The sequence below is a fragment of the Lepidothrix coronata genome, unplaced genomic scaffold, assembly GCF_001604755.1.
Source record: "Lepidothrix coronata isolate B3197 unplaced genomic scaffold, Lepidothrix_coronata-1.0 Scaffold9, whole genome shotgun sequence".
NCBI lineage: Eukaryota > Metazoa > Chordata > Aves > Passeriformes > Pipridae > Lepidothrix > Lepidothrix coronata.
In genome coordinates this window covers 10,634,544-10,654,128 of record NW_016690189.1, presented here as the reverse complement: position 1 = coordinate 10,654,128, position 19,585 = coordinate 10,634,544, and the positions used below count along the sequence as shown (strand labels likewise).

General features: G+C 35.7%; 1 protein-coding gene across 2 annotated transcripts in view; it reads left to right on the top strand.

The window, feature by feature from the left end:
- NUP205 (nucleoporin 205) overlaps positions 1-19,585 on the top strand; it is a 50,323-nt gene that overhangs the window by 15,514 nt on the left and 15,224 nt on the right. For both annotated transcript variants that reach the window (XM_017804341.1, XM_017804342.1), the window contains 18 exons: positions 992-1,129; positions 2,198-2,348; positions 3,110-3,315; positions 4,729-4,911; positions 5,597-5,647; positions 6,234-6,443; positions 7,223-7,322; positions 8,910-9,047; positions 9,292-9,481; positions 10,568-10,688; positions 11,187-11,268; positions 11,700-11,864; positions 13,947-14,071; positions 14,810-14,924; positions 15,931-16,080; positions 17,145-17,219; positions 17,935-18,092; positions 19,249-19,329. In XM_017804341.1, coding sequence (XP_017659830.1) covers positions 992-1,129; positions 2,198-2,348; positions 3,110-3,315; positions 4,729-4,911; positions 5,597-5,647; positions 6,234-6,443; positions 7,223-7,322; positions 8,910-9,047; positions 9,292-9,481; positions 10,568-10,688; positions 11,187-11,268; positions 11,700-11,864; positions 13,947-14,071; positions 14,810-14,924; positions 15,931-16,080; positions 17,145-17,219; positions 17,935-18,092; positions 19,249-19,329 — 2,439 coding nt within the window. The remainder of the gene's footprint in view (positions 1-991; positions 1,130-2,197; positions 2,349-3,109; positions 3,316-4,728; positions 4,912-5,596; positions 5,648-6,233; positions 6,444-7,222; positions 7,323-8,909; positions 9,048-9,291; positions 9,482-10,567; positions 10,689-11,186; positions 11,269-11,699; positions 11,865-13,946; positions 14,072-14,809; positions 14,925-15,930; positions 16,081-17,144; positions 17,220-17,934; positions 18,093-19,248; positions 19,330-19,585) is intronic.

Below are 19,585 nucleotides of genomic sequence, written 5' to 3'. Positions count from 1 at the left end.
AATTTACTGCCTTGCTTTCTTATGTTAATGTCATTTGATTGTTGTTTAGTAAGTAAATACTGCAGTATTTCCTACATTTGAAGGTTTTAGGGGGTTAACCTTACTATTGACACTCTGATAAATAATTGAAATGTTTAAATAATTCTCATGTTGAAATATTTGTAATGAGAATTTTGGAACACTATTTTGTATTTGCTGTAGATTAGTCTAGGCAATGTGACCCCATCAAGGCTGATGGAATTACAAATTCCCTAATTTCAGTAGAATTTTGACCAAAAGTGTACATTTAAAAAAAGATCTGTTTCTATAATATTTTTAATAAAATAAAGAAAATAGAAAAAAAAAGAAAATAAAATAATCATATTTGTTTAAGTATTAGTTATTAAGGTTACTTAACTGCACTTTCAAAAAAATCGGAAAACAGATTTACATATTAAACAGGGCATTTTTTTATTTTCTGTTCATGAATAATTTAAAAAACTTTTACTACTTGTCTTTTCCAAAGGTAAAGTTTATAGGACATTTGCAGGAAACTTTGTAATGAAATGCTTTCTTAGGCAGCTCAGAGATATATAGTGAACTTAAATGAAGAACTAGAAGTGAAAATTTACTCTGAGAAATTTATATGTTCAGATAATGGGTAAGATTTCTATTCATGGTACTGGCTGACTTGTAAATTCAGTGTATGAAGGTATGGATATGGTTATTTAAAGAGAGATGATGCTGTTTTCTTACAACAATTCAATCTGTAATAATTAGAAAGTTATTAAAGTTTTGCTGATGTGTGCATTTTGAATTTCTCTGTCACTTTTTCCTATGCTGTTATTTAGACACTCTTGTTTTCAGAGAGTTTTAAGAAATAAAACACCAACTGGGGGATGCTTTGCCTCTCAGATGTGTTTAGCTAATCTAGAAGCAGTGCTTATTGTTGAAGTAATTGTTTTTTCTTCATATAGTTGATATTTTTCCAACATCATCTTTTCTCTGATAGATTGCTGAATTGTATAGGAAAGACCCCTTTAATCTGGAACTTGCTCATGAATACTGGTGTCCATCGGAGCCCTTGCAGACATCCACCATCATGGGGTCCTACCTTGGAGTAGCTCATCAGCGACCCCCTCAGCGCCAGGTTATCTAGATTTTCTTGAGTAATTACTAGTAACTTGAAACTAAAGTAACAAAAAACCCCAAGCAACTAAGTTTTTGGTACCCTTATTACAGATAGCCTCTAAGAAGATATTACCTTTTCTCAGTGGCTTATCTGCATGTGTCCTCCTCTGCATGGGATGGTTCTTGTTGCTCGTCAATAAACTTAACAAGAGTCTTAACTAACCTCTTTGAAAATGTTGTTTAGGTCTGATTTGTTGCCGTTGCTAAATAATTCTGATACCGCTCTGGTATCTGATAACTTCTACATACCTTTTGCATGTAACCGAGAAGTTAAATTCCTTTACTATAAAAAAAATCTTTATTAACTGCAGTTGATAGTATTTTAGGGGGTAAGAATCCGTAAGAATATTGTAATTATTTAAAGTCCAAAGATTATAGTCCATGAGAGACAAAACTTAAAATCAGAATGAAGAAATTATGTAAACAGATGAAGTAGACATTCCAGAACTTATTAGATATCTGGGGTGCTGTCAGCCTTCAATGCTTCTTGAAAGACTGTGCAGCATTAGGCAAAACCTAGTACGAGACAAATTGGATACACCCCAAGACCTACCCACAATACAGGCAACTTGAGTTGGGGCCATGTGCAATCTGCCTACACCCTAATATGACCCTGGAAGGAACCACTGTGTATGGGAGTTACTGTGCAGGTATATGACAAGCATAATGAATTCTTTCCTGATATCTCTTGCACTGTGAGATGTGTTAGTAATACTGCTGTGGAACATTTGTGAGCTGAAGTAAATTTTATCACTGGAAATACAGAAATGGAGAGTTAGTATCCTTCCCAATCACATGAATTGTTTTGTTTGTTTCTTCTTTGAACAAGTGTTTTCACCTTCAGAGAGACAGAATAGGCCAGCTTATAAAGGAACTTTTTTTAATTGAAGTTGTGATTCCACCTGTCTGCCCTGCCCCGATTACATTAGAATCTGTTTTCTGACTTTTCCTGCCTGATGTTTTCCTAAAATACTCGGATTTACCTTTTTTTTTTTTTTTTTTAAACACTGATCTTTATTTGTTCTAGGTTGTGTTGTCAAAGTTTGTTAGGCAAATGGGAGATCTACTTCCTTCCACAATTTACATCCCATACTTGAAAATGCTGCGGGGACTGGCTAGTGGGCCTCAGTGTGCTCATTACTGCTTTAGTTTGCTAAAAGTCAATGGCAGTAGTCATGGTAAGAAAAGTGGCACTTCAGCTCTTTCTCAACTCCTGTTCTTTCGAAAAATGCAGAGACTCATTTCAGATGAATTGTGGCTTCATACTTTTAACATTTCGTTATTAGTACAAAGACGAAATTAGAAGGCTTTACTTGAAAGTGTAATCTGGAAAAAAAGACCGTTTAGGTGGTTAGATGTCTGAGCACCTTAGCAAGCGATTCACGTAATAAAACAACGCGTTTTTTAAAAAACACTGTCTTTACACCTTAAGAAATGCAGAATATCAATATTGCTTATTATAAAACAAAAAATGAGTAATGTCCTAAAGTTAACTATATTTACAAAATATACAGTGTAACTTTCCTGAGCTTTTTTTCAGAAGCACTTTGTTCTGTTAGAATTTTTTTGATTTAATAGAATAGCACTTTCTCAGAGTAAGAGGTGCTGGTCAGTCCTGTGCTTTGCGTTCATTTTGCATTGGTCAAATTATTAAAAAAACCAACCCTACTTTGAAGATCCAAATAACGCTGCAAAGATTCCAGTTCATAAAGCTAAAAACTTGTGCTGGTTTTTCACACCTTTCTATCTCAGTGAAAGAAAGCTTTTACAAACAAAAAATCCCCAAACCTGAGTGACTAATACTGGAAACAATAGCTTTACTTTGAACTTTATTTCTTCCTTTAGAAAAGAAAGTTTTCCTTTTAAATTTAACTACCCTGCTTGTCACCCTGTGAAAGGGTAGAAAGAAAATCTTGTCACCTGTTTGTCATTTTTCTAGCGGAAAACATCCAAGGAGCAGGTGGCAGTCCTGTCTCCTGGGAGCATTTCTTCCACTCTTTGATGCTGTATCATGAGCACTTAAGGAAAGACTTGCCAAGTGCAGACAGTGTCCAGTATCGTCACCTGCCTCTCCGAGGCATCACACAGAAAGAACAGGATGGATTAATTGCGTTTTTACAGCTGACCACTGTTATAGTCAGTTGGGTGAGTAGCCTTTCATTTGGTTTTCGTTGGTAATATTTTTTTTTCCTTGCAAGTCATCATCATGCAGCTGTGGAGTTCTCCTTGACCAGAAGGATACATAGGGAAAATTTACCTAGCGGTTGTTGTCATTTGATTAGTGAACTCCACAAGTATGGGAAGCATCGGGAATAACTGTAGTGACCAAACACACAGTCCAGGTGAAGCAGGAAGAGATGACACCTTTTTCTGCGTTGCTGGTGTTAATAATTTTCTTGTTTTCTTGACACTGGTGGTGATAATGGGGATATCTTTCAGAAGTGAGTATATTCACAATAAATTACTATGAAGTAGGGAAATTCTTTGCATTTGTTTATGAGTTTGAAAACGCAAAAGTAATAGTTGAATTCAAAAGGAAGTGGTAGAAATTTGGCAAGGAAACTGACCAAGTGTGAAACTTGCATCTGGAGTTATGATTTAAATTGTCCCCAAACCAAGAGTGTAAAATGTGCCATGGATTGACTGGAAGAGGATTTCAGAAGAATAAAACTGCAGTGCATGATTTTGTATTGTGAATTGTCTGTGTAATTCTGAATAGCGTAGAATTCAGCTCTTCCATACCCACCAGACTTTGCAGCCTAAAAATTCTGTGATATAGTGAGATAGCCTTGGTTTTGCTGACACAAACACAAGACAACACAAGATCAGTGAACCTAATTAGGCTTTTTAAAAATCATCCTTGGTGGTGATGATAATAGGGTGATCGTATGTGAGCTGTAATGTCAGCACTGGATAAGTGTGGGGAAAAGGGAACTCTTAAAACTAGTATTTCATGGTATCATCAAACCATAACACGAGATGAAGTAAATTGGTTCTAAGTATGCAGGGAATTAGCATTTGACAAGGGTAGGGGCTTGTTCCTGTCCAGTGGCGCATCTTACAGTCTCTACTGAGCTTACGTGAGTGATGATCCCGTTCCTAAAGAAATTAGTGTAAGTTCCTAGCTGATGTCCAAATGCAGTTTAAGTTCATAGAAATATATAGAAATAGAAATATAGAGAAAATATATAATAGAAATATTAGTAAAAGTCCCTCTACCAGTGCTTGAAGGAACCATCTAGAATGTAAGTTCTTAAAGACTGATTCCATGTCCATGTGTCTATTAAAAAAAAAAGTGAGTTGTTTTAAGAAACTTATATTATCCACACAATTTTTATGTATGGATAGGCACAATTTTAGTACTCGTGAGTCATTATATTGGGCTTTTTGTTTAATTAAAATGGTTGGCTTTGAAATTGTCTGCCATTCTTCTGATGTTTCATGTACCTTCAAGTACAAAGCAGAATCTTTGATACTGAACTGTGAGTTAGAGGTTTTAAGACATGAATAACCTTCAAAGTAATAATCTGCAGTTTTATTTTCTGTTGGACTCCGTAGAGTGAGAATGCTCGCCTGGCTCTTTGTGAGCATCCTCAGTGGACACCAGTAGTGGTCATTCTGGGACTTCTGCAGTGCAGCATTCCTCCTATTTTGAAAGCAGAGCTACTAGAAACCCTTACTGCTTTTGGAAGATCTCCTGAAATAGCTGCTTCACTCTGGCAATCTCTGGAATATACACAGGTATTGTAGGATTTTCAGTACTTAAAACTATAGCATCCCAGTTTGTTGAAATTGTCAGTAGTGTATTTGAAATAGCATTGCATTTCCTCCTAAATTTTCTTTTGGCCGTTGTTGAATATAATTTTTCTCACCTAGTTAATACTTTGGAATGATTTTGAAAATTACAATATTGCCTTATGCCTCAGAGATCTCATTGACTGTTCTCATTTTACATAAGTACAGGTCTCCTGACAGACAGTCCAGTTTGCACTGCAACTGCTGGTTTATTTTTAATTGCTAATAAGAAAGCCTGATAATAACGACATCTCACCACCTTTGCTTCCTAATTTATGATATTCCTTAAAATATACTGTTGTAAGAGATAATGAGGGAAATGTCTTTCCCCTAGCCAATGTAAAACAAAAATCATTAATGTGAAAGTATTTCTGCCCTTTTGTTTCATGTAACAATAAACATGATGCAGATCTTTGAGGATGTAAAGCTGGAAGCATACAAGTGTAAAACATATAATCCAGCCTTTCAGACAGAAAGATCTTGGCTTTTTGTTTTTTAAGAGGATTTAGAAAACCTCTTCTAGAATCTAAAAGGTAATGAGTATCTTTTACTCAACAGAAATGATGGACATGCACTTGAATTATGTAAAATATGTTGTTTGTCTATTTTCATTTCTCTTTCTGTTTTGAAGATACTACAAACTGTGAGAAGTCCAGGCCAGAGACAAGCAATTGGTATTGAGGTAAGAGTTTCTCTGTAGCTAGGCAGCCTCTCTGATCATCTGCATATGAGTTTGGGAAACACTTGCAGAGGCTGCCTCTGCTGCGAATCCATGGGAAAGTTTCTAATAGGTGCTGCGGTTTCACTGATTTGTAATTTACTTTCAGTCCTGCTTGTAATTTCTGGAAAACTTTACTCATTTTTGCATCTATTGCAGCTTAGTAACAACAGCATCTAAACCCTCAAATTCCTCATAAGCACTTCTTAGTAAGATTTTCCTATTTTTCTAAACTGGATGCACTTTTGTTGCATCTTGGTGCAGCTCACTTTGCTTCTAATAATAGTGGTAAATAAAAGCAAAATATGTAAATGTTGAGGCATATTATCTAGTAGCTCAGAAATGAATAGAAGTGTATTACTGAAATAACAGTACTGATGCTTTGTTACTTTTGCTCTGTTTGTGGTGTACTGTAGACAAAAATGCTAAGTCGATTCACTATAAAGTAATTCACAGATGATGCTTTTATATTATTTGTTCTCACATGTTTCTTCATCCCCCAAAATTGTGATTTTTTTTCTCCTTCTGTGTTTGCTGCCCTCTTGGGAAGGTTGAATTGAATGAGATTGAGTCCCGATGTGAGGAATATCCTTTAACTCGTGCCTTCTGTCGACTCATCAGCACGCTAGTGGAGAGTTCATTCCCAGCTAACTTGGGAGCAGGACTGCGCCCCCCAGGCTTTGATCCCTATCTCCAGTTCCTCAGGGATTCAGTGTTTCTCCGATTCCGCACCAGAGCTTACCGGAGAGCTGCTGAAAAGGTAATTTTTGTTTGTAAATATTTTTTTTTCTTAGGACGTAGTTAAAATGATTTGGCACTGTTGATGTGGCTTAGATGTTTGAGAAGCTGTGCAAGTTTGATGCAGCAAAAGTAACCTAGAGCACTTCATAGTGTTTTGATTCTGTAAACAGATGATTTTTCAACTCCTGGGTCATCAGGATATACTTCAAAGGAACCTGTATAAAGTATCCTTTAAAAAAAAGTTTATATTGCTAAATTTCAATTTGCTCTACAGGATTCTGCAACTCTACTATTTGGCTAATGACTTCTGAACATTACATGCCCAAATCTGCAAGTCAGATTTGTCCTTTTCTCAATGTTACTTCAGAAAATGTTTCTGACATGCCGAACTAAGGAATTTGACTTTGTTTTACAATACTTCTGAATGAAAGCACATGCCAAACTGTATCCTGGAAGCTGGGTATTCATGATCTTTTCTTAGCTGTATACCTAGTAAGGGCTCCTTATTGCTTATAGTTTTAATATACTAATATGTATATTGTACAATAGAGCCTAAAATAGGTAATCTGTTTCAGTGTTCCAGTTTACGTCAAAAAGAAAGCTTGGCCTTTCAGATTATTTGACATGATGACTTTTAAGTGTTGTTGTCATGACTGTCTAATTCTGAAATACTGGCCATACTTCTGATCCAGTACATTACTGCACTGCCTGTTGTATACTTTGTCATCTCTTTCTTGTTGCTGCAGTATCAATCTTATTCTGTGTATGAGTTTCTCTTTGTTTTGTGATTCTCTGCAGTGGGAAGTAGCTGAGGTAGTCCTGGAAGTGTTTTACAAATTGCTACGGGATTATGAACCTCAACTTGAAGACTTTGTGGACCAATATGTGGAGTTACAAGGTTAACTTGTTCATTTGTTCACTGACAAACAGAATTGTAACTTGTTTTGCTCTGTTGCCTCTATCTTAGGATCTTGTTTAATATTGCAAATAAGCTGCTGGAAAGCCAGACCAAGGGTTTAAGATAGAAAGATGTTCAAGAACTGTCCACATACTATCAGGATCTGCGTTCCTGATTCAGTAGGGCTTCATGTACACTGTTTTCTACTTCCCTATCTCTACTAGGAGGATAACTTCTAACTCCTTCTTTTCTGATTTGGTTGAAAAGCAACATTTGACACTTAAACAACACCTTGGTGTTGGGCTTGTTCCTCTGAATTTCTTTGGTCTGTATCCAAATCACCACTACTCATAGGGTTAATTTAAAAGTGTCGTATTTGCTATATCCTTTAATATTAATATTATTGATATATTAATTACTCAGAGTAGACAGTACAGTATAATTATGATCTGAAGTCATTTAATTCTGGACAACTATTCTGTAAAAGGCCAAAGTAGATGACAGTTGCCTCATTATAGGAAATTTAAGACTTATTTGGGGACCAGACTTTTCTTCTTAATATGAAGTTTCTTAGCATGAATCCTTATGCTGATGGATTTACTTGTAGCAGTACAGAGCTGTGAGAACCGCTTCTAAAGTGAAAACAACTTTTTAGACATGCTTCTCCAGTGAGCACATCTCAGTCTGAGAGGCCTCTGTGCCTCATACTTTGACAAACAGTACTTGGTAGCGTAACTGGCTCAGTAATTTTCTGTTAGCTTGTTCCTGTCCTCAGCTAGTCTTTCAGCTTGTACGATTATATGTGGGTTACACAATATATTGAAGAAATGGGTTTATCTGCTTTTGTCTAGATCCAGTTTTTTGAATGGATTCACTATGTGCAGTGATGTGGCATGTTTATTGGCATGTGACAGAGCAGCACAGACACAGAATGAATGGAAGAAGGGGACTGTCTAAGCTGATGCCAAAAGAAACTGTTCTCTCATTCTCACTTGCATATTGAAAAAAGGGTCTTACTGATCTGCTTTTATCCACCATTGTTTACTAGGAGACTAGATAAATCAGAAGAATTAGTCTTGTATTTCATATCATGAAGATCTTTGAGTTTTAGGCTAGTAGTTGCTACAGACATCCAAGTGTGTGTACACTATGAGGATGAGTGTTTCAGTGGACCTTCTCTTTGCCTGGAAATGCTTTTTCCCTCGTCTTCATGCAGGTTTGGGGGGATGTAAACTTTTTGCTGTTTCTTCTTGGTCTTACAAAACCATTTTATGTAGCTCAGCTCTGGTGTGGTATGCAGTACTAGCATTGATTTGAATCAAAAGTCAGATCTACTTGGGGAAAGTCTTCCTGTTAGATATTGAAAAGTAATGGTAGTTGCCATTACAACCCTTCCCAAACTTCTAAAATTACCTCAATGGCTTCTATGTAAGAAAATCTCTGAAGACTTTGTATGTAGGATGTTTAATCTATTTAGATGTTGCTTACAACCACAGGAGCTATTAGCTTGTGCAGCTTATGCTAGTTTGAGTAATGGAAGGTTTCTCTAATAGAGGTTTGTGTTTGTTTGGTTTTTTTTACCAAAAGGAGAAGAAATAATAGCATATAAACCACCTGGATTCAATTTGATGTATCATCTATTGAATGAGTCCCCAATGCTGGAACTTTGCCTTAGTTTGCTGGAAGAAGGGGTTAAGCAGCTGGATACTTATGCTCCATTTCCTGGTATGTGCCTAGAATTTATTTTTTATGTGAAGTTAAAATGTATAAGTAAGATTTAAAGTTGACATTGCATATCTGTAACTTGATGCTGTTTCTCTTGTATGTAAAAGTTGTGTTTTGGGGGAAATTTTCCTACTAGTAAACAACTGACAAGTTTTTTCTTGTTGTAAGGCTTGATGAATGAGGTTTATGAATGTTGTCTATTTAGCTGCTCCTTTGTATTTCTTATGTTCTTTGTGCACTGCAGGGAAGAAGCATTTAGAGAAAGCTGTACAGTATTGCCTTGCACTTCTAAACTTAACCCTACAGAAGGAGAACATTTTTATGGATCTGTTGCGGGAGAGCCACCTTTCCCTTATTGTCACACCACTGGAGCAGCTGCTTCAAGGAATCAATCCTCGCACTAAAAAGGCAGATCACGTGGTGAATATCGCTAGGTATGTGCAAAGCACTAAGAAGGGAGGAGTTTTGGAGGCACAGGAGGGTTTAGTTCCTGGATCCTTTCATTAGTTTTACTAGCCAATGCTTCTCTTTACACAGAACATTTCATGAATTTTTTTTTTTTTGGTGGGAGGGAGATGTCTTCACAAGTGGTATGTCTGCAATTGTCTTCTGCAAGACTGGGATCCGTATTTATAGTTTTTCTTTCTGAATTTCCCTCCCTCCACTCCCCCTGTGATTTCCTCCTGGCTGCCTTATATTCAGTGATTCCCTTGCATATAATTTTCATTTCGCCCCAGACTTCGATTGTCATAGAGTGGGAAAGCTTCATTTGGTTGCTATTGGCCACATATTTTACAGTATTGTCCATTAGTTACTGTTTTAAACATATCAGGCTAGTAATGAAACTTGGTTTCAAATGTGAAACTTGAGGATTTCCAATTCTCATTGGCATCTGTTACTTTTTAATTTTGTAATAACTTTGCAGACAAATCAACAGTTTGATAACTAGTAGAATTGAGTGCATAAAAATGCAGCGATATTCTGACATAGAATGCATTAAAATATTGAATTCTTTCTGTGTATGTGTTTTGCCTTTCATTTATATTTTTGCCATAACAGTAGTCGACAAATAGTTTTTAAAAAGTATCCCTTTTAAGATCCTTTTAATTTTTTTTATCTTACCTATTTTGAGTACATGCAGTAGTTGATTTTAGCTAATTTTGGTCTTCAGTGATGCTCATTTCAGTGTGATCTGAAGGTATTTTCTCAATGTTTCTTTTACGAGCCTGTGAGCAGTCGTCTTAACTTACCCTGCAGTGTTTAATGTAGATTTTTGTTAAAAAGAATGGTAAAAATTCCAGGAAGGGTTATTATCCCTACTCAGCATACTCCTCTCTCCTGATGGAGAAGTGTTGTTTCACGTACAGTGAAATTTTGTTTGTAGGTTTAGTGTTATCTCATGTAATATGATTTGTAAATGTTTTAGTTCTAAATGTTGTTTAATTTCTCATCTGTGCAATACCATCTTGAAATAGTAAAACTCTCAACAATTTCATTACAATAAGCTTGTATTTTTAAAGGTATCTTTACCATGGAAACAGCAACCCTGAACTGGCTTTTGAAAGTGCCAAGATTTTATGCTGTATTTCTGATAATTCCAACATCCAGATAAAGCTAGTTGGTGATTTCACACATGATCAGGTAAGTGTCTTGAATTTCTTTGAATCTGGAAAGAGAAAGTGATGGAGAAGTACTAGTGCTCCATGGTGTTATTTTAAAAGATAAGTTTCTACATCAACGATATTAAAACTGTATTTTGTCTTATATCTACTTACCTCTAAACAGTCTCTTACTGTGGCCCTATGAAAAACAATTATTTCATTAATAGAAAAAACTAAAATCATGAATGTTTGCAAGAAGGAAAAGGACAATATTCTCTGAGATATGGAAACTATTTTGTAATTTTATAGTCTTCAACCTGTGCAGGTAGTTTAGCATATGTAACAACAACAGATTTTTTTTTTTTCTGTTTTGTGGCTAACTGCTAACCTATGCTTAGAACAGCTGTGACTCTTAACTCCTGCTTATTAACCAGGTTGTATAATTTTTGTCTAGAACTTCTATCAACTTATATGAAAAGTATTGGTTTTAATACTCTTAAAATTCTCTTTGTTTCCATCTTTCCATTGTCAAAAACAGAGTATTAGCCAGAAGCTGATGGCTGGGTTCGTGGAATGTTTGGATAATGAAGATGCAGAAGAACTAATTAATCCAGATGAAGGTATGTAAAAGGCTTCTTAAAATGGCTTAAACTGTTATCTTTTGCCCAGAAAGAAATTATTGAAAGAGGTGGAGAAAGTGCTTTTAGGTCAGAAAACACTCCTCCTCTGTTGTTTTCTGTAGAATTGGACCTTTAACAGAATGAAAAGCACCAGTGTCTTGTTAAGATATGTCCATAGTATGACGAGCAAACTACAAACTAAGTCTGTTTTCAGAAGACAAGTATTTAACGTTGTTTTGGATGTGTTATTTAGAGCTCTATTAATAGCAATTTGGAATTTTGGTCTTGTATCCCTCTGCACTAATATAAGTTGATCCCTTAACATTCTTTTATTTTACTTGAAGACCGAGGATTATTCTTTTAAATAGATTTCTTCACTTCAATATTCACCTCATCTGTTTTTTCTTTATTTTTTTCCTCCCCTAATCAAGAGCTGGAACCTGAAAAGAAGCGTGCACAAATCCACCATGAAACAAGGATCCATATTCTGAATCTCCTTATCACCTCTCTTGAGTGTAGTCCTCCCAGCCTTGCTCTGTATCTCTTGGGATACGAACTAAAGAAACCTGTCAGCACCACAAATCTGCAAGATCCAGGTATGAAGAGAAGTTGATGTGACATTTAATTAGTTCTGTTACCAACACTGAGAATATTTATGGGAAAATTCATGAGGAAAAGCAGTTCCTTTTAAATTTAAAAATTAAGACCTTGTTCAAATTCTAAAAAGCTAAATTAAAAGATATATTGATACTCAAATGCAGCATTTAAACAACTTCAGGATTTGATCCTTTGGTTAAGTTGGATTTTGGAACAGGCTTGAAATTAGAATTGTGGGGGAAAATGATAATTTAGAAATGAAACATTAATTTATTTACTATTTTATGCAGAGTGGTAGTATCCCCGGTATAAAGAAAATTGATTTAAAGATACAAGACGTACCTACATATGACAACATGGGAATCTACAAAGCAGATTGTCACTTTGAACTAGTTATACAACTTGACTATTGTCCCTCCTCAAACTCCCATTTAAAATTAATTACAGGGAAGAAAACCAGTTTTGTTTTTTAATGTTGTAGAATAAAACCTTTTAGAACAGGTGGTTTTTCATTCTACTGCTAGGACTATATTAATATATTTAAATATTCATACTGTATATTTATTTGTATTAATATCTGTATGTGAGAATATGAACTTTGAAGCAACAGGAGTGGCATTTCTAAAGTTTCGTGAATTGGTGAGAATAACAGTGTGCTAGTGTGTGTCTTGTTTGCCTCCTCAGTTTCTGACTTGTATTCAGTACAAAACAGACACTGATAAACTTGAGCAAGTCCAGCAAAGTTGGTCAGGGAGTTGGATTACTAAGCCTATGATGAGAAGCTGAGAGAATGGGACTTCTTCAGCTGGAAAAGAGAAGGCTTTGAGGGGACCTAACAGAAGTCTTTGAATGCCTACAAAGACAGTAATGAGAGGATAAAACCAGACTCTTCAGAGGTGTATGTCAGAAAACTGAGAGGCAGTGGGCATAAATTGAAACAAGAGAGGTTCAAACTGGATATTGGAGAAACTTTTTCTCCAGTAGACAGTGAAGCAGGCTGGCTAGAAGAGGTCATGCAGTCTTCATGCTTGGAAATTTTCAAGACTCAGCTGTATAAAGCCCTAAACAATCTGATCTGATATCATAACTAAGCAGTAGTTTGGTGTTGAGATGTCCTGGTGTCCCTTCCAGTTTGAAGTATGAGATTCTTTCACAATAGTTTAAAACAATGTTTTATATAAACAAGTTTGAACAAACATTTGATCATTTGATTTTAGGTATTTAGAGAGGAATATTTCTCATTAGGTTTGTATTGGATGCTATGGCCCAGCAGGTTTTAGTTCTTCATAGTTCTAAATGAAGAGTAGATAGGACCTGGATATTGTGAAATTCAGTAGTTAGACAGTACAGGTAACTGATAATGCACCAACACAATGTTACAGGGTATCATATGTTAGGTCAGTGGTGGGGAAATTTGTTGGAAAGGCATGAGAGAGCCTTGCCCCACCTCTTTCAATTAGCTTGTTAATAACATGAAGAAATAATGACCATAAGACACGTGCCTCAAGATAGTAATTTCCTATGAAAGCATCAATTATACATGTTCCAACAGAGAAGATGATTTCTCCTGTAAGAACTGTGATTATTGATGCTTTTACTGCCTCAGGACATCTTTCTGGGTCAATTAAAGAATTAATTGGCTAAAGAAAGAATGCAAAAAGGCAGGATTTTGACTTCAGTATTATAATCTTCTCCCTGTTCCCCTTGGTTGCAGTGTCAGGTGCCTTTACGAGCATTAGTCATATAATGGCTGTAATTATAAAGACAGGAATTTAAAGCTGTTCTTGTAAATTGTCAAATGGGTATTCAGGTAAAGTTTAAATGCAAAAATTCAAATTCATTCACCTACAGACTAACTATAAATGTTTTCATTAGTTTTTTGCTGAAATGTGGTTCTTTCTTTGATTTTAATTAGCGGAGATAAAACTTTGCGAGATGTTTTTGCTGTAGCTCTGCGGAGCAGTATAGTGCAGCACAAGGTATCTGAACAATTTAGGTTCCATAATTCTATGTACTAACCTATATTTGCTGTGGAGGCAAGTAAGATCAAGAATGCTAAGAGGTTATTTTTCTATTTTAAGGTGTCTTGGGTTGCCCACGGACTTGCCTTCATGCTATTTTGAACATACTGGAGAAGGGTACTGAAACAAGGAATGGGCCTACAGCAGTTCGGGAATCTCCTCATCTTGCAGAACTCTGTTACCAGGTATTCAGCGTCTGTTCTGTTGGCATATACTGCAAGTAGGCTCTAAATAAAATTAGCTACTTCTTGGTTGGTGAACACAGATGGCTGATGACTTTGATAATAGTTTTATTTTTAAAATGTATATGTTAGGTTTTGATAAATGTCGAACTTTTTCTATTCTACCTTTTTCTGTGTGGAAAAAGTAATATCTTGTAGCGTCACAGAAATCAAAGAATCTGCGCTCATGTCAGAAACTTGGAATTGGGATATAGTTTTAAAACTAATATCATAGATATTTTTGGTCAGCCTTTGAATCTGTTGTGACAATATGCCAATTTTTACTTTATTGCATCATGTTGAAAATCCACAGCATCTAGAAAGGATTTTAAGCATTAATAAAAGTAAAAGGCAATTCTGTAGAAGGGGGGGAAAATTTTTTTGCATTTCCTGTCTTGATGAACATGGAGACTGAAAAAGACGCTCATTTTTAAGTGAGCTGAACAAACAGGCTTATCTAGTGTCATGTTATGAACACATAGTCATTGTAATCATCCACATACTGGTAATCCTTTAATGTCATAATTCAATATCTGTTATAAGTAATATGTTCCACTTTGGAGTAAGCTAATGGAAAACTTACTGTAAATACTGGTAATATTATTTGACCAGTAAAACAGTGTTATGCATCTTTTGATTTGGTCATTGGTTTGTTTTTAAAATAAATTCCATTAATAGGTATGTACTGTTTTTGATTGCCAGGTGATCTATCAGTTGTGTGCATGCTCTGACACTTCAGGTCCAACTATGAGGTATTTGAGGACCAGTCAGGATTTCTTATTCACTCAGCTTCAGTATTTGCCATTTTCTATCAAAGGTAACTTTTATGCTAAGACGAGATTGTGCATGCTTAAAATTCAATGCGTTCTTTGACTCCCTAGCCATGATAGAAGAAACATAGGTAGCCTTATTAAACTGAATTAATTACAGCCTCTGCTAATCTTTTAATTCTGCAAAGACTGAACTCGCTCTACTTAGGAAGTTCAGATTATTAGCACTGAACTTTTCTAAAAGAATTTTAGCTTCGGAATGCATCAAGTCTTCAGAAGCAAATCCTAATCTATGTTGTAATTGTCATTGTAGTTTTTGTTAGATTATGCTATAGACAAAAAAAAAAGAAAATTAAGAAAGCTGCAAAGAACTGAGGGAATAGAAGGCTGATGGTCATAACAACCTATATCTTTCCTTCCTTTGAATAAACTACTCTTAAGCTAATAGATGTGTTTTATGTTTCAAATCAGCTCTTCTCTGGTGTCTTAAACTGAATAAATGTACTTATTCACTTTATCAGATGCTTTACCACCAGTCCTTTGTTCAATGATAGTAAAACTTAGCATTTAAGTACATGTATGCAGCATATGTAAAGGACTGTAGGTGGTTCTTATATAACTTAGGAATCTAAATTAGGTTAATATAGAATAGCAAGATTCTAGGAGACCCATGTTCAAGTTTTATCAATTGTGGTTAAAACTACAGTTCACTTTGGGTAAATATCTGATTATTTTCACTGAAATTGGAACTAACCCTATTTGCTCATGAAGCACTGCATTCTCCACCATGACTGTTATTAGAACAGGTTGTATCCAGATTTGATGTGTATTTGTATACACTTAATTGCGTGTATATGTATGATTTGTTTTCCCAATAACTACATTTTAATTTAATGACTTTTGTCAGATCTCTGTCCTTTTACCTCATAAACAATTGTCGAACTGGTAATAAATTACATCCTCTAAAAGCTTTCTCAAATGAAAAATGCTTTCCTTGGAGTAAGTAATATTATTTATGTTCAATTTTGTAATTGTTGCCTTATCCCCATCCAGAACATGAGATTTCAACACTGAATCAAATGTCTTGGCTAATGAAGACTGCAGCTATAGAAATGCGAGTGACATCGCTGAACCGCCAGCGCTCCCACACACAGAGGCTGCTGCATCTCCTGCTTGATGACATGCCTGTGAAACCATACTTGGGTAAGAGGAGTTTATTGTGAGGGTAAATAGGCTTGGATAAATGGAAGTATGAGAAACTTTATTTGAATTCTTTTCTTTGTAAGCTTGTGACTGTTATAATATCAAGTGTGGAATTGCCATTGGAGAGATGGGAAGAAAGATGATGGTGGTTGTAGACTCCAAAGTAAATGAAATCATGGCATCTTTTTGTTAATAATTGCTTTGTCTGTGTTTCATTATTGAAACATCTCAGTGTATACACTGATATAAAAATTAAATGTAGTTTATGAGGTAGGAGAGGGGAGTATTGAAAAACAATTAGAATTGTAAGAATTTATTTTGGGGTGCAGTTCAGAGTTGTTACAGTGTAGAGAAAGTGGAGGGTCTTCCTCAGTAAACAGTTCTGGACAAAGTTTCTCACTCTTAATGTCTGTCTGTCACAAGTTTTCAACCCTCTCTCACAGAAGATAGTAGCTACAAGTCGACTTTGCTTTTAACCTTGTAACATCACAAAAATGATATTTCACCCCAATGTGATGTAAAATGCAATGTTAAATAAAAAGGCAAGATTTCAGAGTTTCAGAAGAGGGTACAAGTGAATCAAGAAAAGTATAACCAGGTAGCAATAAAACTTTTTACATGAAGAAAATGGAATAACTGGAAGATATCATATCAGGCTACTGCAGTATGGTGTTTTCCCTTACTTTTATCAGTCTTAACACTCTCTTCATCCTTGTGGAACCCTGAGTATGGGAAACTGTGTTTAAATACCCTGTTCATTTTACAGTGTCCATCCAACTGCATTATTCACACTGGAGGGTAGGATTTCTCTTTTGGGCATTTCTAGTACTGTCTGATCTGTATATAACAGCTTAATATAATATATAATATTGTGTAATTGGATAGCTTCTGTGTGATAAGTATCATTTTCATTCTATTAACATATTTGTATGAGAAGACTTTCATATGAAAGTTTTCTCACTGTCTGCTCTCTCCATCTTTCTCTTTCAGTACTAATAAAGTAGGTTATACTTTTCACTTAGACTTTTTTTTGTAATTTATTTATTATGTTTTATTACCTTCAGCTGATGGTGAAGGAGGGATGGAGGATGAAAGTCGATCAGTCAGTGGATTTCTCCACTTTGACACTGCTTCCAAAGGTAACTATTATGACTGTTGATTATTTACCAGTAAAATTTATCTGATCCTGAACAGGGGAGAGGGCCACCTCCAGAAAGGACACTGTGAAAAATAAAGTAATAGACTTCATAAACAGCAGCAGTACATGAAACAATTTTATGTAGTGTGGGGGGAAAAAAGAGAATTATAGAATCTTGAATGTAGATGGTTGGAGTAAGTGAAAAATACTGAGTTGGGAAGGCAGTTAGAAGAGTCCGTATGGAAGGATGGAATGGGAGAGTGGCAGCCTGTAAATTTACTGCTAGCAGTAGAACAGTGAAACTGTTACTAAGCCTGAACATATTTGTATTTTCATGGCAAAGAATATAAATCCCAAGTAAATGAATAAGTTCAGATTCCTTATGGTTTTTCTAAGTCTCTACAAAAGACTTGCATTGAAAACCAGCATGATGTCATTTATAGAAAAAATTAGAATCTTGTATATTTTAATATTGGATTGCATGCATATATAAAAGGAGAACAATACAATATAAAATGCATTAAGAATTTAAGGCTCTAGAAAGTATTTTTAAATGTGTTATGTACATTGAGAGCACTTTCTGAAGGTTTAATGCTTTCTTTTGAAACTTTACACATCTAGATTTGGATTTACAAAGGTAAGTTAGGTCCTTTTGTCAGTTTTTTGTTTTCCCTTTGATACTTCTGAATACAGTTTGAATTGATTTGCATTTCTAGTACGCAGGAAGATCTTAAGTATCCTGGATTCAATTGACTTCAGTCAGGACATTCCAGAGCCTTTACAACTGGATTTTTTTGACCGGGCTCAGATTGAGCAAGTCATTGCTAATTGTGAGCACAAGAACGCACGTGGACAAGTGGTCTGCAATGTCAAGGTGAGCAGTGGTCTATGTTTTTGAGTTATATGTGCTATTTTATATCTTAATAATAAAAAAATTTAAAATCAGTGCATTAATAATACTTTGAAATTTGATTTCACATAAAAAGTGTGTCTGTTTCAGATATGTGCATAATTTATGCAAGCCGTTGGGATTAGTTTATTTCTTTTGCATTGCACACGGTGTTTTTTCACTTTATAGTAGACAGATGCATCAGTTTGAGACGCTTTCAGGAAATATTTCCTATCTTAATCTTTTTCCCATCTTGGAACATCCAAGTGATATTACATCTACCTTATGTGTTTCTTTGGTCCCCAGTACACAACTACCTAGTACTGCACGTGTGTACACAATTAGATGTGCAACACAGTTGTGTACCACAGTAGTTCTTGGAGGCTTTAGTTAAGACAGTGTCACACTGTGATGGGTACTTGATAAGCGTATGATGAATAGCCCTGAAAAATTTGCAGTCATAAAAAATGAGTACAACTTATTTGAATCTCAGTTCTTCAGTTGCATCTGTCATTATGTAGCCATCTCCTAAATACTTCTAGGAGGTACAAGTACATGTACATCACCTTTGTCACTGGTCCTAGTTTTTGGCTGGAATTTTCTTCCTAGTAGCTGGTATAGTGTTGTGTTTCGGGTTTAGGATGATAATGATGTTGATAACACATCAATCTTTTAGTTGTTGCTAAGCGGTATTTACACTTAGACTTTTCAGCTTTTCATACAACCCCACCAGTGAGTAGCTGGGGGCACAAGAAGCTGGAAGGAGGGACAGCCAGGACAGCTGACCCAAAACTTGTCAGAGAGATTCCATACCATATGATGTCATGCTCCTTATATGAACTAGGGGGAAAGCTGGTTGAGGGCCACTGCTTGGGAATTGGCTGGACATTGGTTGGCATTGTGCATCACTTGTTTGGTATACTCTAAGTCTTCTGTTATTTCCCTCCCTCCACCCCTTCCTTTTCTGTCCTATTAAACTGTCTTTATCTCAACTCACAAATTTTACTTTTTTCCCCCAGTTCTGTCTCCCATCCCACTGGGGTGGGGAGGGGCAGGGAATGAGTGGTTGTGTGGTGTTTATCTACCTGCCAGATGAAACAACATCATCATTAAAGTTTCTTTTTTAATGTTGTTATTTCAGTACCTTCACAGAGTTCTGGTTGCAGAAGTCAATGCTCTTCAAGGAATGGCAGCAATAGGCCAGAGACCTTTACTTATGGAGGTAAGTATAGGAAAAATTAACTAGTATTTGTTGCTGCTCGTGTTGGATTTCATACCCTGTCAAGCAGTAAGCTTTACTGTGAGAGCTTGTGGATTTGAGTCCTGACTTTGAGTTAGTAATTCCTGAAGAAAAAAAAAATCAATAAGATAAACTACTTCTTACTGTACTGTTCTCTAAACAGCAGATCTGGAGTCTGTCTTTTTTCTTTAACCTTTTCCCTCCCCACTTCTGATAACAATTGCAGCTCCCACCCCAC